The sequence below is a fragment of the Babylonia areolata genome, chromosome 15 (genome assembly GCF_041734735.1).
Source record: "Babylonia areolata isolate BAREFJ2019XMU chromosome 15, ASM4173473v1, whole genome shotgun sequence".
Taxonomy (NCBI): Eukaryota; Metazoa; Mollusca; class Gastropoda; order Neogastropoda; family Buccinidae; genus Babylonia; species Babylonia areolata.
Genome location: NC_134890.1, coordinates 10,279,391 through 10,298,602, shown reverse-complemented (window position 1 = coordinate 10,298,602; position 19,212 = coordinate 10,279,391). Strand labels below are relative to the sequence as shown.

At 45.0% G+C, this 19,212-nt stretch overlaps 3 protein-coding genes across 6 annotated transcripts in view; 2 read left to right on the top strand and 1 right to left on the bottom strand.

Moving 5' to 3' along the window:
- The first annotated feature begins 1,617 nt into the window (after nt 1-1,617).
- On the top strand, nt 1,618-2,458 carry LOC143290105 (uncharacterized). Its single transcript, XM_076599394.1, has 2 exons — nt 1,618-2,223; nt 2,258-2,458. Exons 1-2 carry the CDS (start codon nt 1,618-1,620, stop codon nt 2,456-2,458), a joined length of 807 nt encoding a protein of 268 aa, XP_076455509.1.
- Nucleotides 2,455-4,528, top strand: LOC143290172 (putative 4-coumarate--CoA ligase 3). Its single transcript, XM_076599483.1, has one exon. The coding sequence runs from the start codon at nt 2,639-2,641 to the stop codon at nt 3,413-3,415; it is 777 nt and encodes a 258-aa protein (XP_076455598.1). The 5' UTR covers nt 2,455-2,638; the 3' UTR covers nt 3,416-4,528.
- Nucleotides 4,529-5,707: 1,179 nt separating this feature from the next.
- The window catches only part of LOC143290423 (dual oxidase maturation factor 1-like), a 98,356-nt gene continuing 84,851 nt past the window's right edge, over nt 5,708-19,212 (bottom strand). For all 4 annotated transcript variants that reach the window (XM_076599842.1, XM_076599841.1, XM_076599843.1 and 1 more), the window contains 8 exons: nt 18,996-19,158; nt 18,067-18,124; nt 17,462-17,596; nt 16,645-16,710; nt 14,945-15,098; nt 14,047-14,258; nt 13,418-13,554; nt 5,708-9,628 (listed from right to left, as the gene is read on the bottom strand). In XM_076599842.1, the coding sequence (XP_076455957.1) occupies nt 8,915-9,628; nt 13,418-13,554; nt 14,047-14,258; nt 14,945-15,098; nt 16,645-16,710; nt 17,462-17,596; nt 18,067-18,124; nt 18,996-19,157 (1,638 nt within the window). In that variant the 5' untranslated portion in view covers nt 19,158 and the 3' untranslated portion in view covers nt 5,708-8,914. The remainder of the gene's footprint in view (nt 9,629-13,417; nt 13,555-14,046; nt 14,259-14,944; nt 15,099-16,644; nt 16,711-17,461; nt 17,597-18,066; nt 18,125-18,995; nt 19,159-19,212) is intronic.

The window sequence follows — 19,212 nt, the reverse complement described above, 5'->3', positions numbered from 1 at the left end:
TCGGCCCACTTGTTCCTAATATGAAACATAATACACAGTTTCATATTAGGACAATGTGCTACTAATGTGACAAATGTCAGTGCCTAATGCGAAACATCACCAATAATGCCTTACAAACAGAGCTGATAAACGAAGAACTGAAAAACCGGGCAAGAAACTACACAAAAGAAATCTAACAGTGCTTCACTTAAAGCATCACTTTAAAACACGCACGCACGTGCACACGCTCGCACGTTCACACACACACACAGAGAGAAAGATAAGAAAACCCACACTGTCTTCGCACGATATACGTTTGGAAGCATTCTCAAAGTCTTAATAGTGAAAGAGCCAGCCATGCGACTTAAAACAGCAATGTGACGCTATTCGAAAGCTCAATAAGATACATCTGTTATTGCTTCTGTTGTGAATCACCGTTCTTAAACTGTTTCACAATAGGACCAGTACGTGTTTCATATTGGGAAGTATGTGGGCACCCACAAACATGCCTTCTTTTCTGAAAAGAAAGAAATTCTACATCAGTGTTGCCTGCTACAGTCTAAGTGACTGGACTGTGTTATTGTGATATTAGTCTAGAAATGTTCGCAACATGTGCAGAATGATTATGGCAGAACATAAAAAGAAGAAGAAGAAGAAAAAAAAAAGCACAAAACGAAATTTGAAATTTTACTTTCCACTTCACAGTGTATCTGCAATCGCTATCACGGACGCTAATGGTCACTGGAGGTATCTTTTGTTTTCTCCACTGCTGGATTTTCGAAACTTCCTTTATAAAGTTTGAGCAGTTTCATAAAAAGGCACTGTTTCATATTTGTTGTGGTGTGGCCTTCATATGGTCACCCATTCTAACCCCCTCTTATACCCCCTAACCCCTTTCTCTTATGGATATATATATATATATATATATATATATATATATATATATATATATATATATGTATGTATACTTAAAAATAAAAGAAGCTTGATTAAACAAGCAATACTACCACCCGAAGTTTCATACAAATTAGTGTAAGGGTTCACTGTAGGCTAACACGCAGTCGTCGGCTGGGTGTGGTCTTACGTGTGAAGCCACCGTCAGCCCTTTCTCGACCCCCACCCCCCAAACTGACAAAAAATTTATAACTACCCTTTAAGCACACACACACACACACACACGCACACAGAGAGCGAATGTATGATATAATCAATAAATGCATTCAAAACACATTCTTCAAACATTTTTTATGTCATTTAGCAACTGATATATCCGATATTTGTGTAACAAATATATGCAAGTGAATAAATCTCCATGTTCCTCAAGATCTAAATCTACAGCAGTCTGCAAAATTTCATTTATTTCAAATCGGAGTTGTGTTCTTGGAAAAGTTATACTTGTCCACAGCCATCAAGAACTTCTGTTGATGTAGATCAGAGTGATGACGTAAAGTTATTGCAGTAGAATGACAAGTGACGTAAATGTGATCACCAGACAGTGGCAGAAGTGGACGGCATGGTGGCGGAACAGTGAGCAGAAGATCGGCGACGAAACAAAGATAAGTAAAAGTCCGATTATGAATAGAAAACTTTTCAGGATATATGTAGTGTATGGTGTACTTAAAAACAAATTGGAACATCATGCAGAGAGCAACATCCAGACATGTGACTCAGACGCTGAGGAATGTTCTTCATGCACATTGGTGCCTTGGCTCCTGTCCATCACATCTGTTCCAGCCAGTGTGCAGGAGATCACACCTGCTTCTCTCTGAACAGGATGGTAGCAGAATTCCAAAGATCAGAAACAGCGCCATGGTGTCTGCAAGATTACTGACCTCAGGACAAGTGGTCTACCCTGCTCAGATGCGCAGTCCTTTACCAGACTTGGACATTCCAGTAGTTTCTTTCGCAGAGTTTATCCTCCCACGGTGCGATCAGTTCAAGGACAAAGTAGCTGTGTCTGACCACCTGACAGGCCGGAAGTACACCTATCATGACCTGAAAAAGTACGCCATCCGTGTGGCCAGCGCCCTGCACCGTCAGGGCTTCAGGAAAGGGGACGTCATCACCCCCTTCACCATCAACCTACCAGAGTTCTCCATCCTGGTCCTGGCAGCCGCATGTTTGGGGGTCATCGTCGCCCCCGCCAACCCCGCCTTCAAGGCCTCGGAGCTGAGCTACATCCTGACCAACAGTGGAACCTGTGCCATCTTCACCATCCCCCAACTCATGCCCGAGGGCCAGGACGTTATCCACGACCCAAATCTGCCCCACCGTGTAGGTGGTGTACACGTTCGGCCATGAAGAGCCTGGGTGCAAGTTCTTCAACACCCTGATGGAGGATGATGGGAAGGCGTTCCCGGAGAACGTGGACGTGGACCCTGTAAGGGACATCCTTGTTCTGCCCTTCTCCAGCGGCACCACGGGCATGCCCAAAGGGGTCATGCTGTCCCATTACAACGTGGTGGTCAATATCACTTAGTTCAGAGAGGTGTTGGCCTTGATCCCAGAGGACACCACCTTGGGTCTGTTGCCTTTCTTCCATATCTACGGCTATGTGCCTGTGCAGTTTGGATCCATCTATGATGGCGCTCACCTGGTGACCCTGCCCAGCTTCGAACCCCACCTGTTCCTGAAAACCATACAGGAGGAGAAGATCTCGATGCTGCATGCAGTCCCCCCAGTGGTGTTGTTCCTGGCCGAGAACCCCACGGTGGATGACTTTGACCTGACGTCAGTCAGGTTAATGGTGTGTGGCGCCGCCCCCCTGGGCACGTCCCTCACCGAGGAGTGCCAGACACGCCTCAGAGTCCCCATTTACCAGGGTTATGGACTGACGGAGACCTCTCCGGTCATCACTGTGGACTTCAGCCCTGGACATCCCGGGACCATCGGCCATCTGCTGCCCAACACACGTGCCAGGCTGGTGGACCCGAAAACAGGGAAGGCAGTGGGCTTGGGGGAAATGGGGGAGTACTGCATGCAGGGACCCCAGAAAATGATGGGGTACTACCACAACCAGCAGGCCACGGACGACATGATCGACAACCAGGGATGGCTGCAAACAGGTGACCTCGGCTATGTGAAAGAGGACGGCTTTGTGGTCATCGAGGATCGCCTGAAGGAACTGATCAAGTATAAAGGAAGCCAGGTGCCCCCGGCAGAGCTGGAGAGTCTGTTGCTGACCCACCCAGCCGTGAAGGACGCGGGCGTGATCGGCGTGCACAGTGAGGGGGAGGGGGAGCTGCCCAGGGCCTACGTGGTCATCAAACCCAACATGACCGCCACACAACACGACATCTGTCGCTTTGTGGAAGAAAGGGTCAGTTCAGGCAAATGGTTACGGGGTGGAGTTGAGTTTGTGGACGAGATCCCCAAATCCCCCAGCGGCAAAATCCTCCGTCGTGTCCTGAAAGCCAGAGCTCTGCAGACCAACTGACAGCCACACTGCGAGGACAGCTGGGAAAGGAGCAGCAACTGAGGTCTTCTCAAACATCAAAAGGACAGTTAGTGTTTGTGTTGTACCGTATCGTTGTTGACCTGTCTTGTGACGTGTGTGCGTGAGTGAGAGCGTGCGCGTGACAAAGAGACAGCTGGAGAGAGGAGACAGTTTGTGTGCTTGAGCACCTGCATATGATTATGTATGCCCACATGGCATGCGTGAAAAAGGTTTGATATTATGTGTGAATATTCTTGGGACGGAGACAGAGCGTGGCAGATTTATGTATCCTATTATTTGTGAGGTTTCAACACGTTTTATTTTCAACACGTTTATTTTCATTTGGAAGTCAGCTCGCGGTTTATTTTGTGCTGGTTGGGGAGCAAAGTCAGCCGTAAAATCCATCCTTTGTATCAGGGCCCAAAAGACAAATGCACTTGTTAACATCAAGCCCAAGAGAGCATGCGATTCACTCAGTATGTCACATATGCACAGACACGCGCGCGCGGGGAATCCACAAGTGCATACACGCATTCACATGATTCATCCACAGACAACCATACGCAAAAGCACACACCAAGACCAAGACCTTAGCCTGGAACACATTGAACTGGGCACTCGCCGCTCGCCAATAAGTCGTTAACGGAACTAGCGAAGGACACATGTACCTGGCTGGTTGAGCTGGTTAATGCCCAGCTCCGAGTCAAACGATTGTGACTTCGAATCACACACAAACGCCCACAGACACCCAACATAAAAGAAATTGACATTTTCGTTGCCAATCTTAGCGTATTGTCGTCAGTTCTGGTGGTATCAGTGCACTGAAAGATAGACCCCATTCAGTCGTGATATAAAGACGATCATCCCTCCGATAGGGTTATTTAGGAGGTTAATCATCATTTGACCTCATATCCAGACGTAAAGTGTACTCAATGTCAAGGTCACCGAGACAATAGCCACGGTCGTGGGTCACTGTCCAGGTCATATCACCCGAGATGGGTGTCGACGTTAAACACAATTGAAACTAAGTGAAAGACAGAAGAAAGAAGGGAAAGACCAAGAGAGGGAAAAGAGAATGGGTAGGAGGAAGAGAGAATGAGAGAGAGGGGGGTGGAGGGAGGGAGAGAGAGAGGGAACGTGAGGGAGGGAGAGAGGGGAGAGGAAGGAAGGAGGGGAAGGGGAGGGACGGAGGAAGAGAGAGAGAGAGCGAGGGCGAGAGAGAGAGAGAGATCTGACACAAACAAATACGGACAGAGCAAAACTACAAACTAGCAAACCAAATAAAATTATTCAATCGAAATGTGAGAGCGGAAAAGTGCAGAAGAATGAACGACCCATAAGTCATGAACAACGAAGATTTTATTCCTCTTTTAACCCCGTTGGAGCCAGGAGTCAACCAAACAACAGAAATTATCATCAAAACCATACGTCTAGAGCATATATACAACCATGGCTGACACATGCACATGCCATCGCATATGCTTGTAACATACAAATGGATAAGAAAATCATCAATGTCAAATGTTCAGAAAAAAAACAAAACAAGACCTGGCATCATAGTGTTTCTAAGTAAATGACCAAAATACAAGGAGACAAACCAGAAAATTTGTGGTAATGTGAGAGATCCAGTATATCTTCAATGCCTCCGATGTTCTGAAGATAATCTTCAATAAAAGAACCTGGAAGGGGAGGGTACGGAAACCTTAAACCAAAGCCATGAACGCTTCTGGCATGCAAATTCAATTGTTCGACACAGCTACGAAAACCATTGTGATATCAGTATGTACAACAACACATATAAAGGCAAGCGTTTGAAGACACATCATATGGATGGAGTGAGACTCTCTTCGAAACAAAACAAAAAAAAAAAAATGCACGCACTCTCACTCACTAACTCACACACGCACGCACGTACGTGCGCACACACACGCACACACACACACACACACACACGCACACACACATACGATATAACTGTAGAAGTGAGAAACGGATCGAAGAAGAGCCCCAAATCTATATGATCTGTTCTGCCAACAAAAATGAAACTGCTAACTACGACATGCGTTACTTCGTGCAAAGAGCTTCACTTGCCACATTGTGTGCTCAAGATAACAGAGCGCAGCATGATTTATTACGTTTAAAGCGCGCGTAAACCTTCACCCACAACTCGAAAGCCAGTTCCAGATGGGGCACACACGTTTGCTTGTGCATTCACAGTATCAACTTTTATTACAAATTGATACGTGTGTATACAAGGCAGCGTAAAAATAAAAAAAAATAAAAAAATAAAAAAAAGAATTATATCGACGCCCCGTTTTGTTGAAAAACGCACGCCTCGTGTTGTTGGTTGCGTATTCACGTCCACAGTACAGCGCTCGCGTCGAGATTTTTTCCACACAACTGACGCCCCGCGTGCTTGAAAGCGAACGCTTTGTCCATGGCGGTTAAAAAAACAAACAAACAAACAAAAAAACAAAACGCTGTACCCTTTTTAGTCTGAAAGAGCGCCACATATATATAGAAGACAACATTTTCTGATTATGCAAAAATGATGTGAAAGACAGTGGTAGCTCTTTCCAGTTACTAAACTTGTTCGGATAAATTGTTACATGAACAGAATGAACATAACATCAAATGGGAAAACGTTAGCAGCCGTACTCTCTCTCTCTCGATCGCTAGCGCGCGCGCGCGCACACACACACATAGTGATAAATGTGAACCAAATTAACAACTGGATCAAGCTGTAGCAGTAATGGTCACCCATTCCCAATCAAAAGCAAACGTTTCAAATGCGACTTAATTACACAAACTTTAATCAATGATGTAAACATTTAAAAAAAAAGTTATTGAGTGTTCAATATCAAGCAAATTATGAAGATACTGGTTCTGATCGTGTGCCTTGTGGAAAGGGGTGGGGGTGGGGGTGGAGAAAGGATGAGGTGGAGGTGAGACGGGTGGATTAGAAGGGGCGGGGGAGGGTGTAGTGGAGGGGGTGTAAGTCAACGTGCCACCTCACCCGAAACTGCTGTTTCCGAACAGACCAACGAAATACACACACACAAAAAAACTGACATGCGCGTGACTTAAAATGACGAGTCTGCCTCAGTCTAGTGGTGCTGATTTCTCCTGTACAAACAACCGTCCATTGCGCAAATATGGTGTTTAAGCAAGCTGAGTCCGCAGATGGACTGGGAGGTGGGTTCTTTTCCCCCGATAATACATACACATATTCATATATATATATATATATATATATGAAATATATATATATTTGCCTCTTTCCTTTTTGCATTGTATTACTCTTTTTGTCACAACAGATTTCTCTATGTGAAATTCGGGCTACACTGAGAGCGCCACCCGTATTATTATTATTAAAAAAAAATTTTCCTGCCTGCATTTTTTATGTATACCTTTCGAAATGGATTTTTCTACAGAAATCTGCCAGGGACAACCCTTTTGTTGTCTTCTACGTGCGCTGAGTGCATGCTGCACACGGGTCCACGGTTTATTGTCTCATCCCTAAGCATCCCCATTTCCTGCTTCAGTGAGTTTTTGATTCTTGGAGTTCGATTTTCTGACGAAATTAACTTTTGCCCTTTCCTGCATCCTCCCCTCTTTTGCACATGAATACAAAAGTGTAGGATAGTAACATCCTTTCCTCCTTTGCACATGAATATAAAAGTGTTAGATAGTGACATCCTTCCCTCCTTTGCACATGAATATAAAAGTGTTAGATAGTGACATCCTTCCCTCCTTTGCACATGAATATAAAAGTGTTAGATAGTGACATCCTCCCCTCCTTTGCACATGAATACAAAAGTGTAGGATAGTGACATCCTTCCCTCCTTTGCACATGAATACTAAAGTGTTGGATAGTAACATCCTCCCCTCTTTTGCAGATGAATACAAAAGTGTTGGATAGTGACATCCTTCCCTCCTTTGCACATGAATACAAAAGTGTTGGATAGTAACCCCCTCCCCCCCTCCTTTGCACATGAATACAAAAGTGTTGGATAGTAACCCCCACCCCCCCTCATCTGCACATGATTTCAAAAGTGTAGGATAGTGACATCCTTCCCTCCTTTACACATGAATACAAAAGTGTTGGATAGTAACCCCCCCCCCCCCACCCCCCATTTGCACATGATTTCAAAAGTGTAGGATAGTGACATCCTTCCCTCCTTTGCACATGAATACAAAAGTATTGGATAGTACAATCCTTCCCTCCTTTGCACATGAATACACAAGTGTTGGAAAGTAAATTCTAAACGAGATCTAAAGTTTGTCGAAAACAGAATGCTCACAGTGACTGGAATCAGCATCACACTGATTGTTGACATTTTGCCGAGCGGGGTATTACTCCTCGCTTACCGATTCACAGGAAACAAAATCCTCTTTGTTCGTTTACCTGTCTGTCTGCCTCTCTCTCTCTCTCTCTCTCTCTCTCACACACACACACACACACACACACACACACACCCCACAAGCACGCGGGAAGGGGGTGGTTAAGGAATTTGAAATCTGTCAGCAGCCAGTCAGCATGTGGAAATCAGTCCTTGTTTTTGCCAGGATTTGCAAATCGTCAAGTCGACGATCTAAATCGCAACTTAGTACACTGACATAACTTTGTCTTTTGAATTCTACTCTGAATTTTCAACAGGCGTTGTTTTCTCGATACAGCATTCCTCAAAATTCTAAAAACAATACAGTCCCATGAAAAAATTAATATCCTTTTATACAGGATATCTGACAACTGACACATAAAAAAAAATCACATCATGCATTAATATAACATTATATTATATTCTTATCAGTTTTATTTTATGTTATTCACGAAGAGACAATAGTTCAAAATGTTAAGGTTTTAAAAAAAAAAATCAGGAAAATCAGAGGTTTTCGTTGAATCGTCAATAAATATGATTGAGCACAAATGGTTTTCAAAGTTCTTAATGTATAATTACTCGCAATAGTGAGTTTGAATAACAATTTCCTTTTTTTTTCATCAATATTTGAACAACACTTTACACTGGATGTCGTTTGTAATTATACATTGACCATCGATATAATTATCACCAATTTCTCGAGATTCATTATTGCAAACGTATGGTTACCTTCGTGAACTGAAGTAGTAAATAACTGGATTTTCACTCGTATGTGTATAACTTTAATCATGATAATTCGTGTTTGTGGTGTCTTCATAATCATAGATTAATTATGCTTTAACGTTTTTATTATCATTTTTGTGAATTCTATAAATATCGGTTGCTTACACGTAGCATGATTTCACAACACGACCATCAGCAAGCACTCCCGTTATTTTGACCCCCAATTTTTTTTTTCGCACAATTTAAGGCACAGATTTTGCTTTTCCCTTTAGCCCAGAGGTTAGCTGACCCCAAACTTATTAGAGAAAAAAAAGTCTAGTCATTTTCGGAGATTTCAGAGACTGGTAACTCATACCAGCAGGAACATTTTTTTCTCCCCCTTGTCAATGAGTCATTAGTGTCCACTGTCCTCGCAATCGCCGCACGTGCTATTTTTCTCGGAGCACGTGGGGCTGGGCGCCCCAGAGGCGATGGCGCTGTCGCTGCCAAAGTCATGTCCCTTGTGCTCCTCGCTTCCCTCCCTTGTCATACCTTCCGACTCCCTCTCCAACCTCCGGTCACTCTCCTCCTCCCTGTCGTCGTTGTTCTCCTTGTTGTCGTCGCTGGGGGGGTCGATGACGACAGCCGTGCAGGTGACGATGTCGCCTGTGGCGCCGATGACGCACCGCTGACGCTGCTCGTTGAGGTGGTTTTCCCGACGGTCTCTCACGGTGGTCGGGGACGGTTGGCGGTTGGGGGAGCTGCTTCCGCTGTTGCCAGGTCGGGTCCGCCCCGCCCCTTCGATCTCCACCCTGACCTCCGTCATCCGCTCATCGCCCTCCTCCTGGATGTTGGTAGGCTGGAACACAGGGTTCTTCATCGCCGGCCGCTCCTGTTCGAACCCTTTATTGGTGATGCCTCCCCCCACCGTGCCCATCTGCAGCAGACTGCCTCGCCGCATCGACTGGTCGCTGGTCCGTCTCCCCGGCTCCAGGAAGATGCTGCCCTTGCGGGGCTGCTGCGGCATGCTGGAGCGACGGCTGTCGGGCGCCTGTAGTTTGTCGAAAGTGTCCAGCCGACCGCTGCTGATTTGGTAAGGCGTGGACAGCGAGGGCGCTCGGCCTTTAGGCTGCAAATCAAAGTAGAATATTTATATTTAGTACAAAACTCACAAAAAGGCCCCAGCAACAAAACAATACACAAAAAACAACACACATAACATGTTGGATATGTTGAACAAGAAACAAACTAAGAATTACATGAACAAGCATCGAATCGAAACATGTAACTTGTGTGTCCTAAAGGTACACAGAATATAGCCGATACCGCTTTTGAATTTTGAAGCAGTGTGATTCACATGAAAACGATTATTGTTCGTATTTACACAGAGAGGCAAAGTGACTGAGAGAGACGGGGATGCAGAGAAAGAGAGAGATAGAGACGGGGAAAGAGATGATAAAGAGAGGATTCCGCATGGTACTCCCCAAGCCCCGCGACCGCCGTCCCTCGTCTGACCCTCATACACCCTTTCTCCCCATACCCCGCCTTCCCACCACCCTGTGCCCCCCTCCCCCGCCCCCCCTAACCGCCTCCCCACCACCACAGAGCTGTCCCTCCTCTTGCTAGGGATCTCAGTCCTCATAAACAGAAAGTCTCTTCCCCCTTCCCCAAAGCCCCAGCCTGTCTTACTGTACCAAAACCAGCAGTGGGGTCGGACCTTCGCGTTTCCCCAGTCCACAAAAGCCGACTTTAAAGCGGGATTCTCTCCACCACTTCACTTCCACCCCTTTCTTCCACGTCCTCTCTGACCTCCCTTCTCTGGTATTCACTCCCTTCTCTGCATCTTCGTCAACCGTCCGTTAAGTTTGAGGCTGATCACTTTTCTGACAGATGGCTTTAGATCCCCAAATAGCGAGCCCCCCCCCCCCCCCCTCTCAAAAGCTCCAAACCAAGCTCAACCAAAGAAAATTTATTAAATTTGTAACCATTCCAGTCTTCAAACCACAGATTATAAATTCACTCGATCCCGGAATGACATGTATCAAACTAAACTAACCTCCACAAATTTCAATGTTGATAAATGTTATTGTTTTGTATTCTTGTCTTCATTTTCATTTTTTAAACAACCAGCACTGACAAGTGTTATTGATCTATATTCACGCTTCTTGAAATCAGTCATCTATTTGGACAGGAACGGTTTTTTTTAAATACTTTTTTTTTTAATTTGCTTTCCATTCAAGAAAATGAAAATAAGAAAAAAAATACTTGTAGACAGGGAGAATGTGAATGGAGGGAACAAAAGGACACCAAAATTATTAGAATGATGTTTAACCTGTTAAAAAAAAAAAAATCAAAAACGAAATGTTCATTGTCGTTTTCAGTCTCTGTTGATTGTTACTGTTCACAGGGATTTTGCAAGCACACACACACACACACACACACACACACACACACACACACACACACACACACACACACAGAGCTCAAAATAATCTCCAAACGTATCTAAAATCAAGTATGAAATACAAAGGACAGCACAAAAGGACACAAAATAAATAGTCATTCACAAAGACCTTCAAAGCTCCTAAAACACACCTCTATCATAACATAAAAACCAAATTCTCTCCTCGAATTCTTCTCGACCGCATCGTTTCGCATTTCCTCAGGTGACTGGCACGCCTGAGAGCATCGACTGGCAATTATCACATGCTATCCATCAATCGCATCTTTACAATCATGACAAATAAAATGCTACACCTTCAGGCACACAGCTGCAGGGGTGGGGATGGAGCGGTGGGGGTGGGGTGGGGGTTGTGCGTGTGTCCAGGCAAAACTGCTCGAATGTACGGAGCGTCAGGGGCACTCGAATATTATATAGCTCTTGTGATGTGGTTTAACGGATGCATGACAAATGAAAGCTCTGAGGCTGAGAGAATCGCTGAGGCGAGCAGTTTTCTTTTTGTGTTTGTTGGATCCCTCTGGGCGTATGGAACTGTATTTATGATATCTTTCAAAGCTTCTTTTCTTTGCGGACTTGACAGGTTGGTCATAAAAAAGACAAAGTTAAGACAACCTTGGTCCCTCCACTCTCTCCCTCCTCTCTCTCCGCCTCCCTTTCTACTTCTCTCTCCCCCCCCCCTCTCTTTTTCCATCTCCCTCTCTCCCTCTTTCTCTTTTGCTTCTCTCCATTTTACCTCCCGCCCCTGCCACATTCTTCACTAACTTCACCTTGTAACCCCCAACGCTCCCCACTCCCCTATCTTTCCCCATGAACTGTGGCGAGGGAAGACAACAGACGAGAAGCTCTGTGCATAAAGAATGTTTCGTCCTGCCCACAGCGGAGGCAAAGACAGTGCGAGCCATGACCGTGATTTACACTGCTAGCTAAAACCAGTGGGGTCTTATCTGTAAGCTACACTTCCAGTTTATTGCCGGGACTACCATACCAGCCCTCTCTCTCTTTGTTTCTCTGTCTGTTTCTCCTTCTCCTTTTCCCGTGGGTGTTCGTGTAACTTACATATATTCCTTTCTGGTCAGTTGTGTTGTAAATGTTAATTCTGAAAGGAATTGCTCTGTGTATTTATGTTTTTTCTTTCATCTTACTTCCTTTCAAAATCTTGTCAGTCTTAATCAGAATTGCAGCTCTTAGCTTATGATACGTAAGTGTGCGTTTGAAAGAATTAATTCAATTTTTTTTTATCATATTGTGTTGGCACTTAGGTATTACACGTTATTCTTATTTGAGAACAAGAAAACATTCATAATCAACATCATTGTTGTTTTTTGATCGTTTGAATGATAAAAACAAAAAAGGGCCTTTAAACTGCTCTTTAGGTTCAAGTCAAATGGAGTTTCCTCATGATCTTCGTAACGATAGCGTCCTTAGCAGTGCTAATCTAATAACATTGTCGACGACGACAATGACGATGACCAAAATGACACGTGATGACGAATTCCTGCGACTTGCCTGTCGTCGGGATAGCAGTCCAGTACTTGTATCATCTGCCTTTAGGGTCAGCAACCTTTTGAACAATTCTATCTTGCTGACGATGATTGTATTGTGGTGTGTAACTTTTTGTCACAGCAGATTTCACTGTGTGAAATTCGGGCTGATCTCCCTGGGGAGAGAGTGTCGCCACAGTGCAGTACCACCCATAGGCCCATTCATTCTGTCTGCAAGTGTGTTTGATAAGAATTACTATGAGAGAAGATTTATCTAAATATTTTTGCCAAGGACACAGGGACAACCCTTCTGTTACTGTGAGTTAAAAAACAAAACAAACAACTTTTAAAATTTTTACTCGCTAAGTGATTGCTGCACACGGGGCCTCGGTTTGTCGTCTCATCCGAAAGACTAACACTCTGACCATCACACAAGGTGTAGTGGAGGGAGGGAGTAAAAATCCGCCCGAAAATGGGACTCGAACCTGTGGACACTCGATTCCTAGTCGGACGCACGACCACAGGGCCACGGCTCCAAACGATACAGTGATAATGGTGACCTTGTCGTCGTCATCATCGTTGTCGTCGTCGTCGTCATCAGTGCTATCAGCAGTCCTTTACCTTACCAGCAGCAAAGTGAGAGCTGTATGATCAATGTTTTCTCCATCGCATTGGGAAGTCATTTACAGTTTAGTCTATTGTGAAGAACTATGACTCTAAAACTAGGAGGCAAGATTGCACTGGCTCTTAGTGCTACATCCTTGGGCGTAGTTGGCTTTGGGGGGAAGTTGGCCTTTGGGAAACATCCGAACGCCGACTGACCTAAAACCCTCTTGGCCGAGAGAGTGAGGATGTAACGTGGGCAAGACACTCTCCACTATAATCAAGAACTGTCGGGACAGCAGTTGCCTCCTCTGCTGTTCTAATGGTCATAGTCGGACACGACTGACTATCATAGTATTACATACTATCATACCTTGTGTGGGGGTTCCATGCCGTTGACGGGCAGGTCATCCTCATCCAAGTTCTCAAGGATGAAGAACTCGGACACCTTCTCGTGAAACATGTGGTCTAACACGAACAGCAGGGCTCCCAGAACCAGCGTCACAATACCTGTACAGTGGATCGCGAGTCGTTAACAGGGGGTGGAGGTGGCGGGGGTGGGGTAGGGTGGGCTGGCTTCATGGCTCCTGGGGGTTGGTGGTGGGGGAGGTGATGGGTGTAGGGGTGTGTGTGGTTGGTGAAGGTGCGTGTTGTGGATACACATGGGTGTGTGGATAGAGAGAACGTTGTGGCGGAAAACGAGAGCAGGTAAATAAGTCTGTGTGTGTGTGTGTGTGTGTGTGTGAGTGTGGGTGTGTGCGTGCGTTTGTCCGCGCGTGTGTGTATGCTTTCACCCTTTTGCCGCGCTCAACAGAAACGAATAAACAAACAAATGGGTGGATGATTTGTAATAGACTAAGTACCGTATTTGTTCAGAAAATCAGATAATGTTGCACCAACACACGAAAAGACGATTGATATTAATTGCATACTTAGGTCCAAGACAGAAAATTCCATCTGGATTTTCATGATGATGAAATCAGTCCGAGTCCAGATACTGACCAGAGGCGAGCATGAGCCAGAAACACCATCCGTAGCTGGTCGTCAGCACGCTGTCTCCAAAGTGCACGTGCAGTGGGTGTGGCGGCCGGCACACGTGGTACACCACGCACGAGAGCACCATGGCAACGCCCGTGAGGAAGAACATGAAGGCCCCGTAGCATACCACACTCATCAGGAGCACGTTAGAGACTATCCAAAAGGCGAAAGCGGTCCTGAATGAACAAACGAACAAAATCAAACCAAATAAAATCAAAACGATTCATATTAGACCCAGCTAATCAATCAACATGCAGTCTGAAACAAGAACTCGTTTCGAATCGAACGGAGCCGAAACAGATTCAGTCTATCAATCAGTATTCAACAAAAGATAAGAAACGCATCTCTCGATCATTCCTCTGAAGTAGAAGTATAATAGGCATACTTCATAATTATATAAATATTCATCTGCCCCCCCACACATACTCCCCGCCCCCTCCATTTCCAGTAAGGGCTACATTTACTCGCTCATTCATTCCTAATGATTTTTTGCTGCCTTTGTCTTTCTCCTTTTGTTCACCTCCGCTCTCTCTCTCTCTCTCTCTCTCTCTCTCTCTCTCCCATACCCGTCTTATGCATCACAGTAGATACATATTTTCATTCTTATATCTTTTTCGTTGCTGTCTCGCCCAAAATCAAGTCATAACGAAAAGACCTCAAAACCCAAAGAACGAACGATCGAACACACATAGAAAGTCTGACCGTCTGAACATGGCCTGGGAACTCTGAAGAAGAAGATGAAGAACATACAGGGGATTCTGCTACGCCACCCCCACCCGCTGCCCTCTCCCCTCCCTCGCCCGCCCCCCGAACCGACCCCCCCTCCGCCCCCCCCCACACCTGGTGTTCTCAAAGCACTCACCACAGCAGAGCACAGGCGAAGTAGCCGGCCGAGTGGAAATTTCTTCCCCATCGGAGCCCCCCTCCGTCCGCGGACAGGAAGTCCAGCACGGTGAGCACCGGATGTGGAAGTCCCTTCTCCAGATAAGGGGTGATGGTTTCCGGCTCTCTGCCGTCTGTGGAGGAGGTCAAAGGGCACAGATGAACGATTCCTTAACCCCTTGACATGAAGGAATGGCTGGTTCTACGATCCCCCCCAACCCCTTTGAAACGAATGACCGGCCGGGTCTGATGTTTCCAGATGGATCAAATCGCCAACTAACCAACCGACTAGTTAAAACAGCTGGTCCTAAGTTCAGTCTAACATGAGACTCGTAACTCCACCACACCTCTACTCCTTCCGTTAACATGTCGGTAACAGGGAGTGAGATATATATACGGCAAGGGCGTAGGGGTGGGGGAGATAGAGGGAGCAGAAGAAAACGATAAACAATCAGTATGCTGCATTTATCTTTCAATTTTATGAGAGAAGTATATCTTAAATCAGATAAAATATGTCTCTTCACTATGAATGCGCAATATCCATCGTGATTATCAGTCTACAATAAAACAGTCTAAATACAGAAAATAAACAAATGTATTAACGAGTACCATGTATAGATTAAACGGTTTTTGAAGCTCCTTTGTTTACCGATGTCCAATAAGTTTCATATCGTTCCATAGGACATTTCAGGTAAGTATACTTGAATGATGGATGTGCTCAAATAAACGGTCTGCAAGGAACTTAGTGCCGTACATTTTCACAGGAAATTGTTCTTTCCTAAGGTCTCAGTGATGAATGCATGTGCATTATTATCCATGAACCCTGCTCTGTCATCGCAGTTCATCAGTTTTCTGCGTGTTTCTTCTCTACAACAATCAATTAATAGCCTCCTTTTTTCCAGTGGTGGTTTCAATTCAGTGTCTGGATAAATTCCGTCTCTGGCCTCTGATTTCTGCAGATCAGTCATACCAATATGTCTCTCGCCTATCGCATACAGCATTCGTTAACTTTAAATCAATCGTCACCTTTAAAAATTGAAAAAAAGCAGCAACGGGCGCAATAGCCGAGTGGTTAAAGCGTTGGACTGTCAATCTGAGGGTCCCGGGTTCGAATCACGGTGACGGCGTCTGGTGGGTAAAGGGTGGAGATTTTTACGATCTCCGTGGTCAACATATGTGCAGACCTGCTAGTGCCTGAACCCCCTTCGTGTGTATATGCAAGCAGAAGATCAAATACGCACGTTAAAGATCCTGTAATCCATGTCAGCGTTCGGTGGGTTATGGAAACAAGAACATACCCAGCATGCACACCCCCGAAAACGGAGTATGGCTGCCTACATGGTGGGGTAAAAACGGTCATACACGTAAAAGCCCACTCGTGTGCATACGAGTGAACGCAGAAGAAGAAAAAGCAGCGAACATGCTCATCAGGGAAATGAACGACAATCATCTGCACATTAAACTGAGCCAGTGAGAGGAGAGGGGGAGGTAGAGAGAGAGAGAGAGGGGGGGGGGGGGGGGAGAGGAGAGAGAAAAAGAGAGACCGAGAGAGTAGGGGTGTTAGGGAAGAGTGAAGGCTGAAGACAGAGAAACAGATGACAATGCAACCACACACACTCTCTCTCACTCATTCACTCACGCACACACCCATACATACACACAGAGCAGTATTCAACTTACAGTCTCTCCATTCCATGGACTCGGCATAGGACACATGCCCTTCACCGTTCACACCTGTGTAGTACCCTGTTTTGAACAACAGAACCCATTACTAATGACAAACGACGACAGCGATGATGACCATGGTATTTGTGACAGCGATGACTAAGCTGATGATTTTGATGGTGTTGATAGTAATGACGGTAATTCTCTCTCTCTCTCTCTCTCTCTCTCTCTCTCTCTCTATCTCTTTCTCTCACGCACACACATACATACACAAGCAAAACAGTCCATTTATATTTTCAACAGAATTAATAATAATAATAATAATAATATCGTGTCGTAAAAAAAAAAAAGACTGGAAGTTCTGTTCAGTCCGTAGACTTATCATATCCCCTTTTATTTCTGCATCATGTTGACATCCGGGAGGGAAAATTGCATTGGCTTGTAGTGCTGCAGCCTTGGGGGTACTTGGCCTTTGGGAACCATCCCATCGCCAACTGTCTTAAAACCCTTTTGGCCGAGAGAGTGGGACTGTGATTGGGCAAGACACTGTACTAAAATCAGATTCTTGCCGGGGTAGTTGGGACAGAAGTTGCCTTCTCTGCTGTTCTGATGGTCATAGTCGTATACGACTGACTATCATACATACATACATACATGCATATGTTGATATCACCACAATACCACTCTAGCAGAAAAATGCGTGAACGCGGACGTGCATACTTGCACCTATCTGTGCGAACGTTTCCACACACAAGCAGCTCAGGTGAACACACACACACATATATACACACGCACGCACGCACACAGAACAACCTAAAAAACAACAACCTACCTTCCAAAGTTACGTTACAACCGTGCAAGGCAATGCGCAAGCCCACACTGCCCCGGAAGTAGTTGTCTGACCTGTACAGGTAGTAGGTCTTCACTTCCGTCTGCCCAACCAGCCAGTCGTGGCCCACGAGACAGACTGAAATGAGCACACCGAACCCAGACATGCAGGTCATTTCTAAAAGTCTAAACAAAGTTCGCAATTCAATCAGTCATACGAGGAAAGGTAATGACACACATTGGAAACAAAAAGCGGAAAGAAAGGAAAGAAAAACAAATAGGAAAGAAGGAAAGGGAACAAAAGTTCTTATTGAACAGACATGTCCTAAGTAACTGCGCAACTGCCAAGGTGGAAGGAGCAAAAAACAAGTGTAAATACATGCTCAGAAAGAGAAAGGAAGACAGGGATGGGGAGAAAGAATGAAGCATACAGAGACAAAGGGTGGTTAAGTGTGTGGATGGTTACATAATTTGTTAAACGAGTTGCACTGAATTGATATAAAGAAAGACAGATCAACAGACGAAAACGCCAACAGAAATATTTGTATACACACAAAATATTCATATGATAATCATCATACTATTTTTTTTTTTTTCTGTACTACTTACCCAAAATTATAGAAGCGATTCCCACGCCATAAGACGCTCGTAGTGTTGTTGCCCATCTCTGAAAAAGGAAATTGCCATACGATATTCACACACACACACACACACACACACACACACAGAGAGAGAGAGAGAGAGAGGGGGTATTTGTATTTGTATTTCTTTTTATCACAACAGATTTCTCTGTGTTAAATTCGGGCTGTTCTCCCCACGGAGAGCGCGTCGCTACACTACAGCGCCACCCATTTTTTTTGTATTTTTTCCTGCGTGCAGTTTTATTTGTTTTTCCTATCGCAGTGGATTTTTCTACAGAATTTTGCCAGGAACAACCCTTTTGTTGCCGTGGGTTCTTTTACGTGCGCTAAGTGCATGCTGCACACGGGACCTCGGTTTATCGTCTCATCCGAATGGATATATGAACGGATAAATATTCATTTCCGGCCACAGCCCCTCAGTGAAGGTTGTGCTTCACTTGTGAACAAAAAATAGCAGTTCATATTCTTGAAGAAACAGGGAAGCCGAGTAAAACAAGAGTTTCCGTCTCCACTTTTTAAGAGGAGCGTGCGGACTGATCCGTTTACGCAACACCACACCCGCTTAAAGAAAGGGAAGCAGACACTTGACCTAGGCACTGATCCAACCTAGTTTATATACACCTCATCATGTATCTATCATGTATACACACATCTCTCTCTCTCTCTCTCTCTCTTTATATATATATATATACACATACATACATACATATACACAAAACAAGTAACATAAATAGTAAATAAAACGGAAAACAACAAAGAAAATAAAGAAAATAACAACAATAACAACAAAAACAAAACAACCCCCCCTTGCCCCCCCAACCCCCCCCCCCCCCGGGACCAGCCAACCCATTTACCAACCAATACACCCAGCTAGAAACAGTTGTAATACCCACTCACCTCTCTGCCCCGGATACCCAGTGAGCTGATAAGGGTGGCCACCCCAAGGACGGCACACAGGTAAGTCACGGTGACGAGCGGGAAGTCAAAGGTAACCGGGGTGCGGTTGTCCCCGTACCAAGTGAACCCGTACTCGTTACGGAAGGCTTTGAACCACGCCATTCTGTAAAACATCATCATCATCACCATCATAATCATTACAGTCATCATCATCTGC